At 39.2% G+C, this 18,612-nt stretch overlaps 1 protein-coding gene across 2 annotated transcripts in view; it reads right to left on the minus strand.

The window, feature by feature from the left end:
* The window catches only part of LOC117476101 (regulating synaptic membrane exocytosis protein 1-like), a 103,188-nt gene that overhangs the window by 69,748 nt on the left and 14,828 nt on the right, over positions 1–18,612 (minus strand). For both annotated transcript variants that reach the window (XM_034122475.1, XM_034122474.1), the window contains exons 3-4: positions 8,931–9,141; positions 4,864–4,875 (exon numbers count right to left, since the gene is read on the minus strand). In XM_034122475.1, the coding sequence (XP_033978366.1) occupies positions 4,864–4,875; positions 8,931–9,141 (223 nt within the window). The remainder of the gene's footprint in view (positions 1–4,863; positions 4,876–8,930; positions 9,142–18,612) is intronic.

Genomic DNA, 18,612 nt, shown 5'->3' on the forward strand with positions numbered 1-18,612 from the left:
TAGACGGTAGCTGGCGGAAACAGCTAGCCTGATTCTGTCCGGAAAAAGAAAATTCACAAAAAAAGGTTCCCTAAAGCATCAAATGCTTTTGATTAAACCAAAAGGATAAAATATGTTCGTTTTTTTTTACTTTGGACAGGGCCAGGCTAGCTGTTTATCTTTGTTTCAACTCATCATTCTAAGTGCTAACTTCGCTTGGCTACACATGATATGACTTGTCTTAGCAGAAAATAAACACAGTAGAGAGGGATAACAATGGTTATGGCTTCATTCTAGTAGTTATTGCAATGAAATCCAACAATTAATACAGTTACAAGTGGGTTTTAGCTCTAAGTCTTTTTAACTTTAATTTAACGCTGCATTTCTCACGTTTGTCCTTTAGTTTAATGTCATTGGAAATTGGAGAAAATATTACAATGAAAAAAGAAACCCAGACTGCATTTTTTTCTTTAGTCCTTCTCCTTAGTGTCTTGGGTCGTTTCAGTTTATCTTTTATTTATTTAGGGGTGCTATGTCATATGGAATTATCATAAAAACAAATGTTGGAGAGCATGTGAAGTCAATGTTTTTAGTTGATTAAAAGTCTGGGCATGTTTTTTCTCATCTAGTCAAAAAAAAAGATTTTGGTAAGTTTTTTTCATCTTTGAAACTACATTTTAGATTTTTTTATTTTCTGATAGCATGTTGATATCGTAACAGTTATTAAGTCAACTATAATTGCTGTTATTACAATACTTGAGACATCATTTTTACCAAACAACTACTGGGATTCACTTTATCATATCCTTTTAAAGGAAAAGGCTCTGTTCCAACAAAGGACATTTATAAAACCAACGGATCATCTTGAGAAAAACAGAGATAAGGGGAGTCAGGCCAGTAATTCAGAATCAGACCTGGTCTAAAAACAGCTATCGTGTGTGTGTGTGTGTGTGTGTGAGTGTGTGTGTGTGTGTGTGTGTGTGTGTGTGTGTGTGTGTGTGTGTGTGTGTGTGTGTGTGTGTGTGTGTGTGTGTGTGTGTGTGTGTGTGTGTGTGTGTGTGTGTGTGTGTGTGTGTGTGTGTGTGTGTGTGTGTGTGTGTGTGTGTGTGCGCGCTGGTGAAATCAACACACAACACTCTTTTTTAGTCTCCTATCATGACTTCAAACCATTTCTGGGAGAATCACTTGGCTTCACATTGAGGTACAGTGGGGAAGAAACACACTGCGGATAATGAGCCCTGAATATCATTATCAGAACACACTATGGGCTGCATGCTCCACACTGTTTATTATGCTTATTAAAACTGCATTCATCTATCTCTCTGTCATCGACTTTCAAAAATGTTCTTGGAAGAGCAAGACAGCTCACTGTTTAGAGTTCATTCAGACAAGATGATTTTAGTGAAAGAAAATATGGCAGACAATCAACTTCAGTTTTCTTTTCCTTTTTTTCAATGTGCTGGAACTTTTGTTATAAATAAATGAAATCTAGGAACATAACCTTGGACAGTATTGTGTAGTAAACTCTGTATGTCCTCGTAAGGATACAAAAAACTACATTTAATTAGTTTATTATAATAGGGAGTTCTGCCATGGGAATTAGCCACAGCTAGTCCAGACATGGATGTATAGGAGAACAGGAAGCGTCAAACTACACAAACGTATTTAGGGGAAATAAATTACATTAGATGATGTGACCTTCGAAAACAGTATGGGTGGATGTAACGGACAAGAAAGAAACCAATACTGTATTAACTATTTTACACACTTCTGAACTAGTAAAAATGTGAGCTGTAGTTACTTAAAAAATTGCTAAATGTTCCACCTCTAAAATATATTTATACTGTGAACCCCAGAAAAACCGTTACACTTACTCACATGCTAACAGTTAGAAAAAGGTGATATGAAGACTTCAGCTCTCTATGGCAAAATCTTTTTGCTTCTTCCCTAATGGCATCTCTCCAAAACAAAATGCATGTGTCTTTACATGTGTGTATTCAGACCTAATGTGTGTAGGTTCTGTTCATGTGTGTATATATACTGTGTATATTAAGCATGAAGCATTTGTATGACCCCTAAATGTTTACTTTAGATTATAGATCACCATGTGAAATGCCTCAGGGTGGTTATTAGAATGAGGTACAACTTACACTATAGCATTTTATGCTACATCTTCCCAGTTACTGTCCCCAAAAAACTGCACAAGACGAAACAGACTGAGGCTTCACACAGGCCAAACACTTTCACTTTAACTTAAGTGGTTAGTTTGAGTGGAGAAAGTGGGCAGGATAACTTTGCACTTTTGCACCGCTGTGCCAGAAAACATTAATCAATCCTCAACTAATTAAATTAATCCATGTCCAGCTATACAGCCAGTGCTACATAGGGCATCCCTTCTGCCAAAGCCTTCCTCTTTAGAGCCAGTGATTGTTGTACCGAGCTGTAGCAAGGGAGTGAGGCTGCTATGTACAGCACACCAAAGCACTCTTGGACAGCCATGGCGTTCAAGCCCAGCCAAGTATCATCAAAGTGTCGGTTTGGCAGCTGCCCTGAGGGAAGGCCGCCAAGGCCAAGTAAGGTTCTAAACCTGACACAACTACACAAGCAGAGGAAGGTGTTAAAGGCATGTCCGCTGGGAGCGCTTCTCCAGCAGTATCATATCGGACGATTCCGCTTAACTCTCGTTTAACCAGGCCACAGGACAGAGGACATATTTTCCAAGATGATGAAGCAGGCCAACACACCAAAAAACGTAGGCGTGACAAAACCCAAAGAAACAGGACAGATAGTGTTCATTTAACATGTGTCCTCCATCAGAACATCTTCCTGGTAACTGTATGTGCTACCATGAAACAGGTTACATAAGCTGGGGTTTGCTTTGGTGCTGGGGTCTGGTTTTAATGCATACAACCAGCAGGCACAGCAATATTTGTTGTTGTCGTAAACAACAGCACAATACACAGTATATGTTTTTACAGTTCTTTTTTTTTAACATATGACACAAACGAGATGTTACGTTTGGATTGTGGTTATTTTACCAAACTTTTTACTGATTTAGACAAGCGGTTTCTCCCCGTTTCCAGTCATTTTACTAAGCCAAGCTAACATAGAATGGTATCAATCTTCTGATCTAACTCTCTGCAAGAAAGCGAACAATCGTGTGTTTGATAATAAACTTCCAATTTATTCAAAAGTTCCGGAAATGGTCCAACCTTATTACTACTGTACATTTAAGTGTTCATTGCATTACCCTAGCACAGTGTTTCTCAAAGTGTGGTCCAGCGAGCGCCCCACTGGTGGTCCGTGAGCGCCCCCTAGTGGTCCGTGAGTATATTGGTAACATTTCACATTTGAAATAAATGTAAATTGTCCGCACTCTCGCGGGAATATCTCCGCAATGGAGCGAGCTTAACTTTCGATTGCATGATATAGCCCAGTGCAACACCTTCGTCACACATGTTGCCACTTGTTTGTACCATTTCCAGGCGATTTGTAATCTGTTCTAGAAAAACTGTGTTTTTAATTTTATTTCAAGAAGCATATAAAACAAACAATGGATGTATTTTAAGAACATTTATCCATGCTGAAAGTAGATTTAGATGTTTTAGGAGTTATATAGAGATTATATATCTAATATATGCATCCAATGAAGCTTCATTGTATGAAGTCTGTTGATGATCAGAGGCTGTTGTTGGGGCTGCATAAACGTTTTTTATTTGTTTGTGTAGGCAGACCATGCAGGCCAGCCCGATGGTCACCAAGGTTCATGTTTTAATAGCATTTTTACAAAAAAAGCCCAACATGTGAAAATATGGCTTAGACCTCAGAGAGTTAAACTTGGGCCTGCGACCATAGTTTTACTGTATTTTGTTTTGAAAATCCACAGCGGAGGTTTGTGTCGTACTACATGCGGTGTATTTTGCATTTTGTTATAAACTGTTGGAGTGATAAGCAGGCTGTTTCTGGATATTTGGGGAGTTAGGTGGTCTGCGAGTGTTTTTTTATTGGTTAAGTGGTCCTTGGTGAAAAGGTTTATGAAACACTGCCCTAGCAGGCAAACTTGATTTCACAAATCTTTCAAAGCTTTGAGAACCAGAAATTAATTTCCATTCAATTATTTTCTCTAATAGTTGAGGCATTAAAGAACTCGACCACTGTATATTTTGAGTAAGGTAACACTTTTAGCAACAAAGCTAACCGTCCAAGATTGTGAGTATGACTGTAATGGATGAATGAAAAAAGAAATCAGGATTCTCAGCAAATTTGATTATTTCTTCTCGAGGGCAACGGTATGGGATAGTCTTCAGATCCATTAAAACAAGCTGCTTGCAGAAATCCTAGACTGTATAAAACGGCTGAAATTCAAGCTACAGCTTACCCCAAAAGAAATGCTAGTTGAATGTGTTTGTCTATATCTGAGGTCCAGATTGTTTCCCTGCATCTAATGCATACTCGGAATGACTTTAGTCTAGGGAATGGATTTATTTGGAAGTGATTAAAGTATCTAATTACATGGCTTAGTTGAATACTCAATTCTGATTGGTCAATTTGAACATGTCAGAGGTTGTTCATTTTTCGCTGACAGACCGCTGCTAAGGAGAACAGACAATTGCTCAGGAGAATCAAGGGTCTATATGGGTCATATCTATCTGCAGAACAAGTCTTGTCCTTTATTTATTAAAGGGATTATGTTTTAAACTGTTAAGGCTTTTGCTACCTACTACTGCCTCTTCTTATTCATCTTGTTCGGCTTGTGAAAATAATAGACACATGGACGGACAGAGAGACTGATACACACATACACACTGTCTGGACACATTAAAAAGGATTGTCTTAAAGGTTGCAGGCAGAGTTATGTAGTCCAGAAACTGAAAAGAAACTCACCACTTTGTCCTCCTGCAGCCCAGTCAGCCATCCATGTGAAATGAAAAGAAAGACAGAGAGAAGGTGAGCAAAGATGATATCTGAAAGCATGGCAATGATACTACAGCCCTACAGTGAACAATGTAATAAGCAGAATCAGAAAACTAAATGTATCCTGGGTGAAATGGGTTTTATGCTCTATTAGAGTAAGAATTTACAACAAAAACATAAAATTAAATAAATATATTTATATAGACACAAGAAATTAAAGTAAAATGTCCAATAAAAGATAAAATATTAATGTAAATATAAGAAGCTAAAGTGAAAAACTTTTTTTTTTAAATACATAGATACTGTATCTCAGTTTCAATAATTTTATTAATAAACCATTTTAATTTTAAATAATAATAAAAAACTACCACTAAGATCATTAATTGATGACTGCCGCTCAAAAACGGAATTTCCTTGTTCTCTTTTGTATTGCAAACTCGTTGCCTTTGAACCAGGAGAAAATGGCATGCCAAAATATGAAGGATGGGGATGTTATGGAAAAGGATACACTCTAATGTTTTGGCTGACGAACCCTTAGAACCTGATCTGCGAGAGCAAACCCCGACAGGTGGTGCCACTGCTCAGATTGTGCTCCAGTGCCAACAGAAACTAAATCATTCTGCTGCAACGAATGTCAGTGTGAGCATTTTGTTTTAGGTTAGATGCTGTTTCTGACAGAAAGCTGGTGTACATTCCTATGTATTACATTTTTACTCGGCAGTCGAACAAAGGTGTGCTGGAGACTCTCTTCAGGATCCTGATAATAAACTAGAACCAGCGGGGCTAATCTTACTAATCAACACCACTTTGTGATTCCTGAAGCTTAAATGGAATCGGCAGAAGTACAAAGCAAACGTAATGCTAAGAACAAACTACATCACGGTCACATGACTTCACGTCATCACCGCTAAGCTAAAGGCTTACTTGTTTCGGCATGATGGCGTTAAGTCGTTTATTTAGAAACTTCTTAGCAACCATCGTTTTTATGACACATAGAACATGTGGACATTCACCAGTGGAGTGTTTATCCTGACGTATTTTATGTCGTAGGACAACACGGGAAAATCTCTTAAGCTTGTGTTAATCATAGATCTTATCACCACGTTAAAAAAACATTGACTCCGAGACGCAGGAACCGGATGTGGTAAAATGCTAAGTGCTTTTTAGCTTTTAAGACTCATTACTTTACCACTCTATGTGGTATAAAATAAAACGTTGTTGTCGTGTTAATTTCGAGCTGTAAAGGATTACAGTGCCTGCATAAGTATAGGTGCACATCAACTACACTATGTGTTGACTCGGCATCAGTAGCTCACACGCAATGCATCCTGCTAAATGTATTCACTGTGAGCAGGAGAACTCTAAATCTCACTAATTAAAATGTTGTTTCTTTTAAGTATAATGAACACAAAGAAATGTAAAAATGACAAGCATGAGAAGTTAGAGTGAAGAACAGAGAGTAAAGCTGTGTGTGTGTGTGTGTGTGTGTGTGTGTGTGTGTGTGTGTGTGTGTGTGTGTGTGTGTGTGTGTGTGTGTGTGTGTGTGTGTGTGTGTGTGTGTGTGTGTGTGTGTGTGTGTGTGTGTGTGTGTGTGTGTGTGTGTGTGTGTGTGTGTGTGTGTGTGTGTCATTAAATGCCAAACTGGCGATGTAGGGGTGGGGAATGGGTGGAATAGGGGGACGTCACTTATTTCAGAGGAAGACTTGTCTTCCGATGCCAACACACACACCTCCCCCTTGCTGTGTGTGTATAGGGCACCTCCGGACCCCTGGGAGAAAGAGGCAGAGTGGGAGATCACCCCCTCCGTCCACAACTCAGTGTAATGCCCAATTAACCTTTACCAGCTCCTGCCTGGGTCACACACACATGTACACGCATTCACACACAAGGGTGGAGGCACACATAGATACACAGTAACACACACAGTGTTGACACAGTACATATCAACACACATGCAGAGCAAACTATACACTTGCTTTTTCACACATAAGGGCACACTTAGAGTATGTGTCAAGGCTCATCACCTCCACCTGAGTTCCTACACCTGAGACCATCGTATAGCGGAATCAGACACAGTTGCATGTGTGACAAGTTTATTAACAAGGTTTGAGAGTAAGGGATTACATGTAACTGGATTAGGTGATCAGGATACAAAAATAAAGTTACTGTATTCCCTTGGATGGAGATCACTAGCAGTATTACAACGTGTCTTTTAGTTTAAAGAGGCCCTATTATGCTTCTTGGGGTTCTCCTTTTCCTTTGGTGTGTTGTATAGGTTTTAGTGCATGTAAATGGTCTACAGAGGCTAAAATCCATGTGTGCCCAACCAGTCGATCGCGATCGGATTCCCAGTCGATCGCGAGATGTGTCTAAAAATAGAACAACAATATTCTGTTTTATCGTTAATGTCCTATAACATGATCTTCCTGTGCCAGAATAATGCACTTGAACGCATCAAAGCTTTGTGATTGGCCGGCGTGACCCCATGTGTCGGGGCGTGGCTGGTGGGCAGTGGGCACTATTTCGCTGACGTTGTCCGTGTCAACCTTTATATATACAGTCTATGGTGTCAACACAGGAGTGACAGTCCGCACACACACAAGACCGCAATTATGGCAGAAGCAAAAAAGCCCAAAATATATAATTTTCACTCCGAGTGGGAGGATGATTATTTTTGTATCTATTCCAATTCAAAGTCCATCTGTCTCATCTGCAATGTGAGCGTGGCTTTATCGAAGAAGGGTAATTTAGGAGCGGCATTTCAAAACAGTGCACAAACGCTACGAGACGGGATTCCCTCCTAATTCTGTCCTACGCTCCCAAAAGGTGAGGGACCTGAAAGGACAGCTAAATGCACAGCAGTCCATTTTCACCAGGCCCAACAACAAGAGCAAGGCTGCTACCATAGCATCTTATCGTGTCAGTCACGTTCTTGCGAAACACATGAAGTCTTTCAAAGACGGCGAAGTTGTGAAAGAAGCATTCCTGGAGGCTGCCGACGCGCTTTTTGGGGACAGTAAAAATAACAGTAGCATTTCAACAGGTTTTTGATATAATAAAAACTCAAGTTAGATACCGTTATTAATCAGCTGTAAGTTTTAGTTTGTTTGAACTTATTCATTATAATTATTGTACAAAATGGTATAAGAATGCAAACTTAAATTGATTATAGTCTATTATCAATTCAGGTTAAGAAACTAGTGTTGCTTGCATCCTATTTTAAAGGCATTTCTTTTTATACTCTACTAAAATGCAACAAAAAAAGGGTTTGATTCTATTGTTGTCTTTTTTATTGCACTTTGGCAGCAGATTCCTGTGTAGCTTCAGATCTGAGTTGTCTTATTAGTAAGCCTAATTTATACTTTTGTAGCAACATAATATAATGGCAAAGAAAGGGTTCAGAGTCTTTTCTTTTTTTCCCGTGTCATATGTGGCAGCACTGTTCAATGTTTCTTGAAAACATTACCCACTGTAGTTTGTGACGTGTGAATATTCTCCAACTCTGTATCAACAACACTGTTGTGTAACTTCAGTTAAATACTTGTATGTGTGTAGATTAGAAAGAGGTAAGATAAAGGATCTGCAGTATTTTATGAAGTATTAATCGTACAAAGGTCAGTTTTATACAAGTAGAAGTGTGTATTTACCTGGTAGTAGGCTGTCAGTAAGGGCTACGCCTCTCTATTTGGACTGGTAGATCTCGGCAGACTGGCAACTTTAAAAGTAGCTCTCGGTTCAAAAAAGGTTGGGCACCCCTGCTCCAGAGGGAGTTTCTCTCCCACACACTCCCCCCTGCCTGAAACGCCTCCATTGGATGTTTAATTATTTAACATAATGACATCACTATGTTACACTCGCGCTTCTCTTGGCTATAAAATAGGCACAAAAATAAGAGGAAATCTCAGTCCCCCAAATTCGACAAAAATTGATTATATGATATCATTTGATAAAGCTATGATCATTTATGATTTCACAGGAAAAAGCCATTACGCTGACACACTGTGCTCCAACGTCACCCCACCTCCGGCCTCTCTTACCGTGTTGGACCGCAGCGACACTCGCCCCCCGCAGCGGGCGCAGAACTTGGTCTGGCAGTACGAGCACAGGTTCCCGCAGCCGTCTGCAAACTTGGTCTTGTGGCAGATGCCGCAGGTTGGGGCGTCGTCCCGGTGAACGGTCGAGCCCGCCGCCACCGTGGCCTGCCGGATCACCGTCTCCCTGTAGCTGGACAACTGCTGCTGGATACCTCTAGAAGACAGAACAAGTAGAAGGAAACACATTAGTATTAAGCCAATGAGCAAATACACAAACATGACTCATAGAAACCCTAACCCTAACCCTACTTTGTACAATCAGTTGATCCATAAGCATTAAACAGACAATGCACATTAGATACAATTACATTAGAGTAGATTAGATAAATTACTCTTTTTTTTTTTTATTACGATTCAACGTTATTGTCAATGCACACAGAGTACAAGTGCTGAGAGAACGAAATGCAGCTAGCAATACTGTTAGCCCGTTTGCTAACACTACCACTTTTCGTGTCAACACTTGCGATTAGGACGGTGGCCAGTCTTTACGAGTTGACGTTTTTTTGTTGGTTGAGAAACATCGACTCATCACATGGCCATAGTATGAGCGTACTTCAAACATGGTGTGACCATGTAAAGCTTTACTTTAGCATCGCCATGATTTGAGCCAGATGCTACATGCTAGCATGCTCACAATAACATACTGATAATTGACGTTGACCATGTTCACATCTTTATTTAGGTGTTAGAATGCTACTAATAGTGATGTGACGTTCGCGAACGATCCGATTCTTTTGAACTTCTTTCTTTTTATCGTTGGTTCACTGCCTGCCATAAATCCACTCGCCTTTAAAGGAACTTGCTTTCCTGAATGCAAATTTGCCGTAGATGATGGCATAACGCATGCTGCTTGAGTAGTAGTTTGGCTGGCTGAGAGATGTAGCAAGTTATACATTTTTTCTGTGAGTAAAAGTAGATTTCTGGCAATACAGTCAATCATTATCCTGGTGATTATTTCGCAGATAAACCTATTAACCCCGCCCCTTTAAAACTGCTCTTTTGAACGGCTCTCGGAAAGGAATGGAGCCATAAGATCCGGCTCCCTTCAAAGAGCCGTGATTCCCATCACTAGCTACTACTATAATAAGCATCAAGAGTGAAATTAAGCTGAGGCTGAGGGGAATTTCTTTAATTTTGCTGGTGTTTAGTTGTAAGCCAAACTATGGCTGAGCGATTAATTAAATTGTATTAATATTTAAAATGTTGGCCTCTGTCTTTTATACAGAAAAATGGAGATACAATTATTATTTACTTGCATTTAGTTACAGCATTATGCTCTTGTTATGTCTTGTGTTATAAATCAAACAGAATATTGCATTTAGTAGTTTACAGTATGCAGTCGCGGTACAATATGACATAACATTTTTTTTTTTTTTATGTATTTTATATTTAAATATATGTGTGTAGATATATATAGAGATATTTTATTGATTTGTTTTATTTATGTATTGACAAAATAGCATGTCAAGTTAAAAACAGACAGTAAAAAACAATAAAACAGGTTTTAAAATGTATGATGTTTCTAAAGTCAATGAGCACTCGTGTTAAATGACCGTGATCTAAATATTGCCAATGAATCATTTTGATTATGATTTTCTCGACACAATAAAGCAGCCCTAAACAGTGAAAATGGAAAAATATATATATTATTGAAAGTTAGGGAACATCTAAAGTCCAGATAATCAAGATAGTCATTACGGTTCATCCTCTGGGGACCTGTAATTCTGTACCACATTTAATCGCAATTCATCTACAGCAAGTAGCAGTCATTTTAGTCCTAACCAAAAATATCAAAATCATAGTCAGTGGATCACAAAAGTTATGCCGATTACAAGTGTATAAAAAAGTCATGGCAATCCACCCAATAGACATTTTGTTGGACCGAAAGGTGTGGACAAACCAATTGACAAACTAAAATAAAAAACAAATGTGTTTAGAAATACAACTGTTCATCTCCTGTAAAGAAATGGATTGAGATCATGACTCCAAACGACTCTTTTGATCCAATAGTAAAAGCATTCCATAGGAATTCAATACACTTTGAATCCCACAAGTTAAAAGATGATCACATGCGAGAAAGACTAGAAAGGAATGTTGATTGTAAATAATAAATAAATGAGAGGGAAGCGTAACCAGAGAGCGAAGGAGACAATTGTTGCACTAAGGCCAGTCGATCAAATGTTCTCTGTGCTATTTGTGTGTGTTTTGTTGTTTGTGTCCGCTATTGTTTCAGGCCGCTTTGCAGAACTCTTCAAATCAATAAGAGAAAGAGAGGGGGAAGAGTATTGGTTTTATCTGAGTCGCTACAGTATGTTGATTTATTGGATTTCACACTGTTGAGATTGAGGAGAGAGCAAATAGAGGGGAAACAGACCAAAGAGACAATACTGAGTAAAGAAAGAGGAGAGGAGTGAGGGAAAAGTGATGAGAAAGGAAGAAAAACATGGAGAGGTGTGGAGAATGATCCGGATATGGAGCAGAGATGTGGTGAGAAGAGGAAAAGTAGAGACAAATAGACAAAATAGGGAAGGAATCAAGGAGAGGAGGGAATAAGAACAGAGTAGTAAAGGAGAAAAGGAAACAATTGGTGTGAGAACAAAATTTAAAAAAAAAATAAACCCACTTTACAAGCTTTAAAAATTTTCTTACAACACTGCCCAGCATTACAGGACTAAGGAGAGAGGAACCAATGGAGGGTGGAGTAAAGGAAAGAAGAGGTAGATAGGGTAAAAGGAGAAGAAATAATAAAGTATGAGATGTTTACAAGAGAAAGTGATCCCCTTTAAATATGAAAAAAGTGATGAAATAAAACATGAGTCAGTTTAGATGCCGAATATAACTGCCAACAGCCATTTGACAATCAATCTAAAATGAACAAAGTTAATAAAATCAAGTAATAAAATAAAAAATACTCTTGACCTTAACTACTTAATACTACAGAGTATTGACGAAAACATACTGGACTACGAGTTCAAAAATGTCACTCTCACATTAAACCTCTGCCCGGTCCGTCAACCTGCCCTGAACAATAAAGCTGTTTACCCTGACGTGATATTAAAAGCCTTTCATATCATCTGCTGCGGCTGCACACGGTACTCACAGACAGGGAGTCAGCGGCGCAGCTTCCTCCCCCATCAGCCCAGCCGTTAAAAACTACAAATCCCATCAGTAGAGGCACAAGAAAAGGAAGTCCAACATCCAGTCGTTTGATGGACAACCCGACATTGCTCCTGTGTGTGTAACGAGACAAACTGTTCATCTAAATACAGCCTGAAGAAGAGCCTTTAAAGACTCAGAGGACCCGGCGGGTGAAACACTACTCGCCCAGGAAATGTTAACACCTGCCCACAAACACACACACAACACACACACACACACACGCGCGCACACACACACACACACACTATTTTATCCACAGTTTTATTTTGTAATCACACGAACAATCATGCTAACCCACCGCTGATATGTTAAGTGCACACACACAGACTTCTGGGTGAGCAGTAGCCAAAGGTCACGGTGAGGTCACCTGCTGCTGCAGCACCACAGGGGTCACTTCCTGATCCTGGCTCTCACTGTGTGTGTCCCAACCCGTATCAGTGAGTAACACTGATGACTGGAGCTAGTGTCATTGACTAAATGTTTATTGATCAATACTACATTGGCTGTTTATCGGAGCTTTTAAACTGAGTTGAATCTGGTTATTTTGGTCATATTCCACATGAATATTATAGGTAAGGTTTTGATTCTGGGAAAATGTTAACAAACCCATTACTTGCAAAACCTGGATGTACAACACCAACATGGAAAAGAGAGTAGATGCCTTTGAAATGCAATGCTGCAGCAGCAAGATCCTTGGGGTGCCATGGGAAATGCACCCTACAAACAACTCTGTGAAACAGGAGATACAGACACTGGCGGGGTTTTCTCGAACTGCTGACGGAAACGGCTAGACGGCCAAAGTGACAGTGCTTTGGACACATTATAAAAACAAACGGGATGCTAGCAAACACGTCATTTCACGGTTCAGTGGAGGGAAGAAGAGGTGCAGGAAGGCCAAGGGGAGAATGGCTGATGGACATAAAGAGGTGGACGGGAAAAATAAATGTTCTGTCGAATTGCAAGCTACAAGCTTAGATTAAAAAGCACACATCTTTTATTTAAAATGAAATGAGTGGAATTAAGAGGGAGGAATGGACACTTTGTGATATTGGGCTGTATAAATGATAGTAGCTGATTGGTTGAACATGGGCACTGCTAAGAAATTGTGTATAATATTGAATTTATTAGCTAAGAGCGTCAAACAATACATTGGTTTCTGTTTCTAAGTTCCAACTTGAGGGAGTGATCAAAGGAATTCTTCCATTCCGTAACACATTTTCACCGATTATTCCGACATCACATTAAAGCAGTACACATGCTATATCTTGCAAGCTAACGAAAGTAGACATTATTTGTATAAAGGGTTCTTCCTTGGCCCATGCTACACCTGTCAACAAAGTTTCATAAAAACTGGCCAAGTTGGTTTTCCATAATCCTCCTGCGGAAGACGATTTGGAAAACAGACTAACTGGGCCAAAGACATAACATCCCCCTAAGAGAAGGTTATTCTTTCATCACATGCTAAACAGTATGGAGTCTAAAAGTCCTCACTAAAGTATATGGTTGCCTATTAATGATCATTTACATGCTTAACTGTTATCATATACAGGGAATAAATCAAGTACATCTCTGCTAATTAGTAAACCACAACAAGCCATCAAATGAAATTTTGCAGGTACGAAAAAAAAGATCTTTATCACATCAAATGCCGGGAAGAGGGGTTTGGCAGATCATTATGAGATGGAGACAGGGAGGAGGTTAAAGCGAAGGGAGGAGAAGGAGAGGCATAAAGACCGGGAGAGAAATCAGAGAGAAATGAAACAGAGAAGGAGCTCATTAAGAAAAAGCTGGGAAATATCCATATTCAAATGTAGTAAGAAACAAGGTTAAAGCAAAGTGAGCACACAAGCTTCACTAAAGTTTTCATCAAAACAGAAGATGCAGTTAGATAGATAAAAATAGACCCTTTGTGTGTCTATGTGGATGAATACATCACATTGTAAACAAATGGCCCACATGCAAAAACATCATTTACATAAAATGTTTTTGAACTAAACACTGCATTGAAGCTTTGTCTATAGGAACATGTAAATGAAATGGTATTGTACACCAGATAAACGCTGCAATGATTCCCTGATTATGTGTCTCAGGTACTGAGACGCCCATATCACAGTTTTCTAACTAAAAGAGGAAACATTTCCATGAGTCAATATAATATATAATATATTAGGATTCGATTTAATAAAGTGCTTTTTGTCTAAATTTAATTCAAACTGAAGACGTAAATCTTTTCAATAATGGGTCAGAAGTGTGTATAATATTTTTTAAGAATGTAATTTCCAAAGGCAGCTGGGCAATGTAGTTTTTAGTAAACGTTGCTGAGAAAACTGTGTAGGAATGAGTCCTTAACCCAATATTAGTTAGTGTCAGTGAATACCCTAATGATAAATGTCATAAAAACAACGCTTGCTAACGAGTGGCTAAATTAGGCTAATGTTAATGAAGGCGGACATTAGCTGCCTTTAGCTTAGCGGTGGTGACGTGAAGTCATGTTACCGTCATATAGTTTGTTTATACTGTAGCCTTATGTTAGCTATCTTCTTACAACTATACACATTTTTTAACAATTCTTAAACTGATTGTTGTAAAAATCTGTTTCAGTTTAAGTGTTATATGCTTAAAATGAGCTAGTTAGCGAGCTAGAAGTCATTGAACAGTCTTGATTTTGTTTATATCGTTAGCCATATAATTCTGGCGATTTATGCTTCAGCTGTTGTAAAAGTGTTTTTAATAAGTGTGGATTATTCTGATCGACAAAATGTGTAATTATCATAAACATAATTCACGTCATCACTGCACCACTCTAAAGGCACCTGTCACCCAGTGCAACAGTAAGGCTAATTGGTGTGTTTTTAATAGTTTGTCGCAAGGTTTGAGGGCAAAGACGCGGATGAAAAGGGAAAGTAAGAATACAAGTTAGAGGATTAGAGGGGGTGGAGTGGCTTCTGGGATAACTTTATGGCACTGGGACAGAGATTACGTTGCACCGTAACTCAAAGCTGGACAGCACATGGACCTTTCCCTGGCAAGGACAAATGGAGAGGACAGCCGCACATACACACCCACCCATCTTTATTGTGGGGATATCCCTTTTTGGCATTTACCTTTAAAGTATTTAACAGCCGAAAATACAGTCTACATTTTGAATAATGCACCTGAATTAAGATATTAGTATAAAGTAACAGCAAGACGAGTCGTCGTGACTCTAGTATATAAAATCTCCTTTCTATAACACAGGTAATTACAGCTTTTTAAAGGTGTTCATGACGGTCGCTGACCTTTATGCCCTCTCTCCTGTGTGTGTGTGTGTGTGTGTGTGTGTGTGTGTGTGTGTGTGTGTGTGTGTGTGTGTGTGTGTGTGTGTGTGTGTGTGTGTGTGTGCGTGTGCGTGTGCGTGTGTGTGTGTGTGTTTTGTATGGACTAAAGTTAGCCATTCAATTAAGCTGTACGTCTCTCAAGACCCCCTAATCAAGCCCCATGCAGAGACTGGCATACAAATACATTCTGTAAATAAACACACCTATACACACGAACACGAACACACACACATGCACGCAGACATTAAACTTCCAAAAAAACACAGTATGGCACTTCTGCTCTGATGTCTATACATCTATATTACTATGAATGCACATGGTAGCTTTCTTTGAGATGGTCATACCAGGGTTAGATCAAACTATTCTATACAACAGGCTGTGACCCCTACAGTCTTTCCACATTCTGCTGGGGACTGCTGCAACACGGATTTCCATGCGGTTCCATTTAGGCTATAATTGAGGCCCTGCATCTGCCTGGAATACCAATGGGTGTCTAAAGAGAGCTGGATACATAGGTTCATGTTCATTCCTATGGAAGTTGCTAAGTAGCGCATAATGCTGATATGGTCTGATTCCCGAGTACAAAAATACGGAGATGTTAGATATTCAAGCTCCAATCTCCATTCATTACCACTTTTGATGTCCTTCCATTTATTTTGGGCAAAGTTTCCCTTTAATTTTCACAATTGCTTCCCAAAATGATTTTTGGACAACTCTCTCCCAGAGCCTGAATCCTAAATCAAAGCTTAAAGTTCCAGTCAAACAAATTCAAAAAAGTTAAAGACCCCCGGCTTGGCATACAGTGGATGTGTCCAAAAATAAGGTAGATAAAGTAGCTGAGTCCTTGAGCGTCATTACTGCTGCTAAGCCAAACGTTGGCTCGGCCTCCCCGCCCCTGGGCTTTCATAAAGCAGGGTGGCATCAGGATGAGATTGGGAGCCAGCTTCCACTCTCTCTCTGTAGTGACTCAGTGCCTCTATGGCCGAGTATGAGTCATTCCTCCAGTTCCTGGATCGATATTCAAAAAGCAGGCAGACATGAATCAAATAACAATGAGTCAGTGTCGGAGAAAATCACCTCGAACGGCTCGCAGCCATTTCGAAATTAAGCACTCTGTCTCATTCTCATTTGCTCTCCAAAACGTATTATTTTTAAGTAACTTTGGTCTCTTGTTTCCCAGTTTTGTTGTGTGATGTTTAAACACACACACACACACACACATACACACACACACACACACATACACACACACACACACACACACACACACACACACACATATGCGCTTACTGTAGAGGAGCCATCTATAAGATTGATTGGAACTCATTCTGTGTCCTATAATAGACGAGTATTAAAAAAGTTTCCTCCCTCATGCTATTTGTGAAATTGAATGGAAAGTAGAATGCATGCCAGAATTGAAAATGGGTTTCCGGTTCGCATCAATTGTGTGTGTGCGTGCGTGCATACGGAGAATGCATTTGTTTGCATGCTTAAGAGATCCACCTACACTCACTTTAACACCTTATTATTTACCAGAAGGAGTCATAAATATGAGACTTATAAAACTGGTCATAGACTGTGGTTCAGCCCCTGACAAATGCTCAAATAAAAAAACTGTCTTTTGAGGAACTGTTTTATTTTGAAATTGAAATTATTAACGACCTGAAACTGTTGGTGCTGAATATATAAAGAAATGTTGAACAAGAGTAATATCCAAATCTCAGGAGGCGCAATATTTGTTAAAGATAACATTTTGTGTCAAAATACCACTAGTTTAGTAATGCCACAATGTCAAGAAGTATCAAAGCTAACGTAAGGCTACAAATGTTCAGCGTGAGGATGTTTACTAGTCTCATTTAGCCACTTGTTAGCAACTTTATGATGTATAGAAGCTACAATCTCAAGCTTGTGTTAACCAAAGATCATATTTAGGAAACCAACAAAAAGTATGTTTAAAAAAAATGCTGACTACGTGACCAGGGAACAGGAAGTGGCAAATGCTAACTCTGGGTTTTAGGACTCATTCCAGCCCGACTCAAGACTCATTTAGCAAATTCTGACTGCTGATGCCTTATAGTATGTTTATTTTGAACTTTGGAAAGCCTCTTTAAAAGCTGTAAAAGAAAAAAACACAGGCTCAAGAATAACCCGGTGACCAATAGCTCCCGTATAGGGCAAGGCTAATTTGTAGCAGCAGAATTTATCTTAGGTTGTAATTTTGTCCACTTTAGAGAATATATTTTAATAATCTTTTTTTTTAAATTATTTTTGTTTAAATCTAAAACACGATAATTCTACTTAAAATGTTTATTTGGCTTAAAACAGAGAGAGAGATGATGGATATGATGTTTCTCTGCTATATGATGAGTGCTGCATCCTGGCGGCTCACCATATGGCAGCGGGGACATGGAGAATCTCTCGCCCTCTAGTTTTCTTCATCTCTGCCAAGCTCTGTTGTTCCTCCTCCATCCCTTCCCCTCCCTCACTTCCGTCAGAGAACTCACCATGCTGAGCTGCTTGGATGTACTCTCTCTCCACCCCCCCCCCTATCTATCCACCCATCCCTTTCATATATATAGCTCTATCTTTTGGGGATTTTGATTGTATTTAGAATTTATTTAGGAGAGACAAATATTAATGTATGTATTCTTTGAAAGGTTTGGTTATAAATTCACTCAAGGACAATGGAGAAGTGTTCCCAAATTCCAAAAGAGAAGAAAAGTGTTGATGCAATCCAAAATGGTGTTTTAATGAAGTATGAGAATATGTGATGCTTCTGATGGTGGCTCGCCAAACCAACTCTCTCCGTGATAGTTTCTCCTTCCCTCCCTCTACTCTTCTCACCTCTCCCTTCCTCCTCTTTCTCTGGATACACTTCACTCTTTATTCTAGCTCTTGGTTTGTTTTTTCGTTTTAACACTTTTCTCTCTAACTCTCCTCTCTGCCTCCATATTCCTTTAAAATGGTGCTGATCTTTCAACAGGAAAAGTGTCTTTTAAAGGTCCCCTATTATACTCTTTTTCTCAAATATATATTATAGTTCTCAGTTCTATACTAAACATGTCTCTGAAGTGTTTGGCTCGAATTACCAAACAGATCGTGCATTGTAGCATCCCATATACCCCTCTGTTTCAGCCCTGTTTCAAAAG

This window comes from Trematomus bernacchii, unplaced genomic scaffold (genome assembly GCF_902827165.1).
Source record: "Trematomus bernacchii unplaced genomic scaffold, fTreBer1.1, whole genome shotgun sequence".
NCBI lineage: Eukaryota > Metazoa > Chordata > Actinopteri > Perciformes > Nototheniidae > Trematomus > Trematomus bernacchii.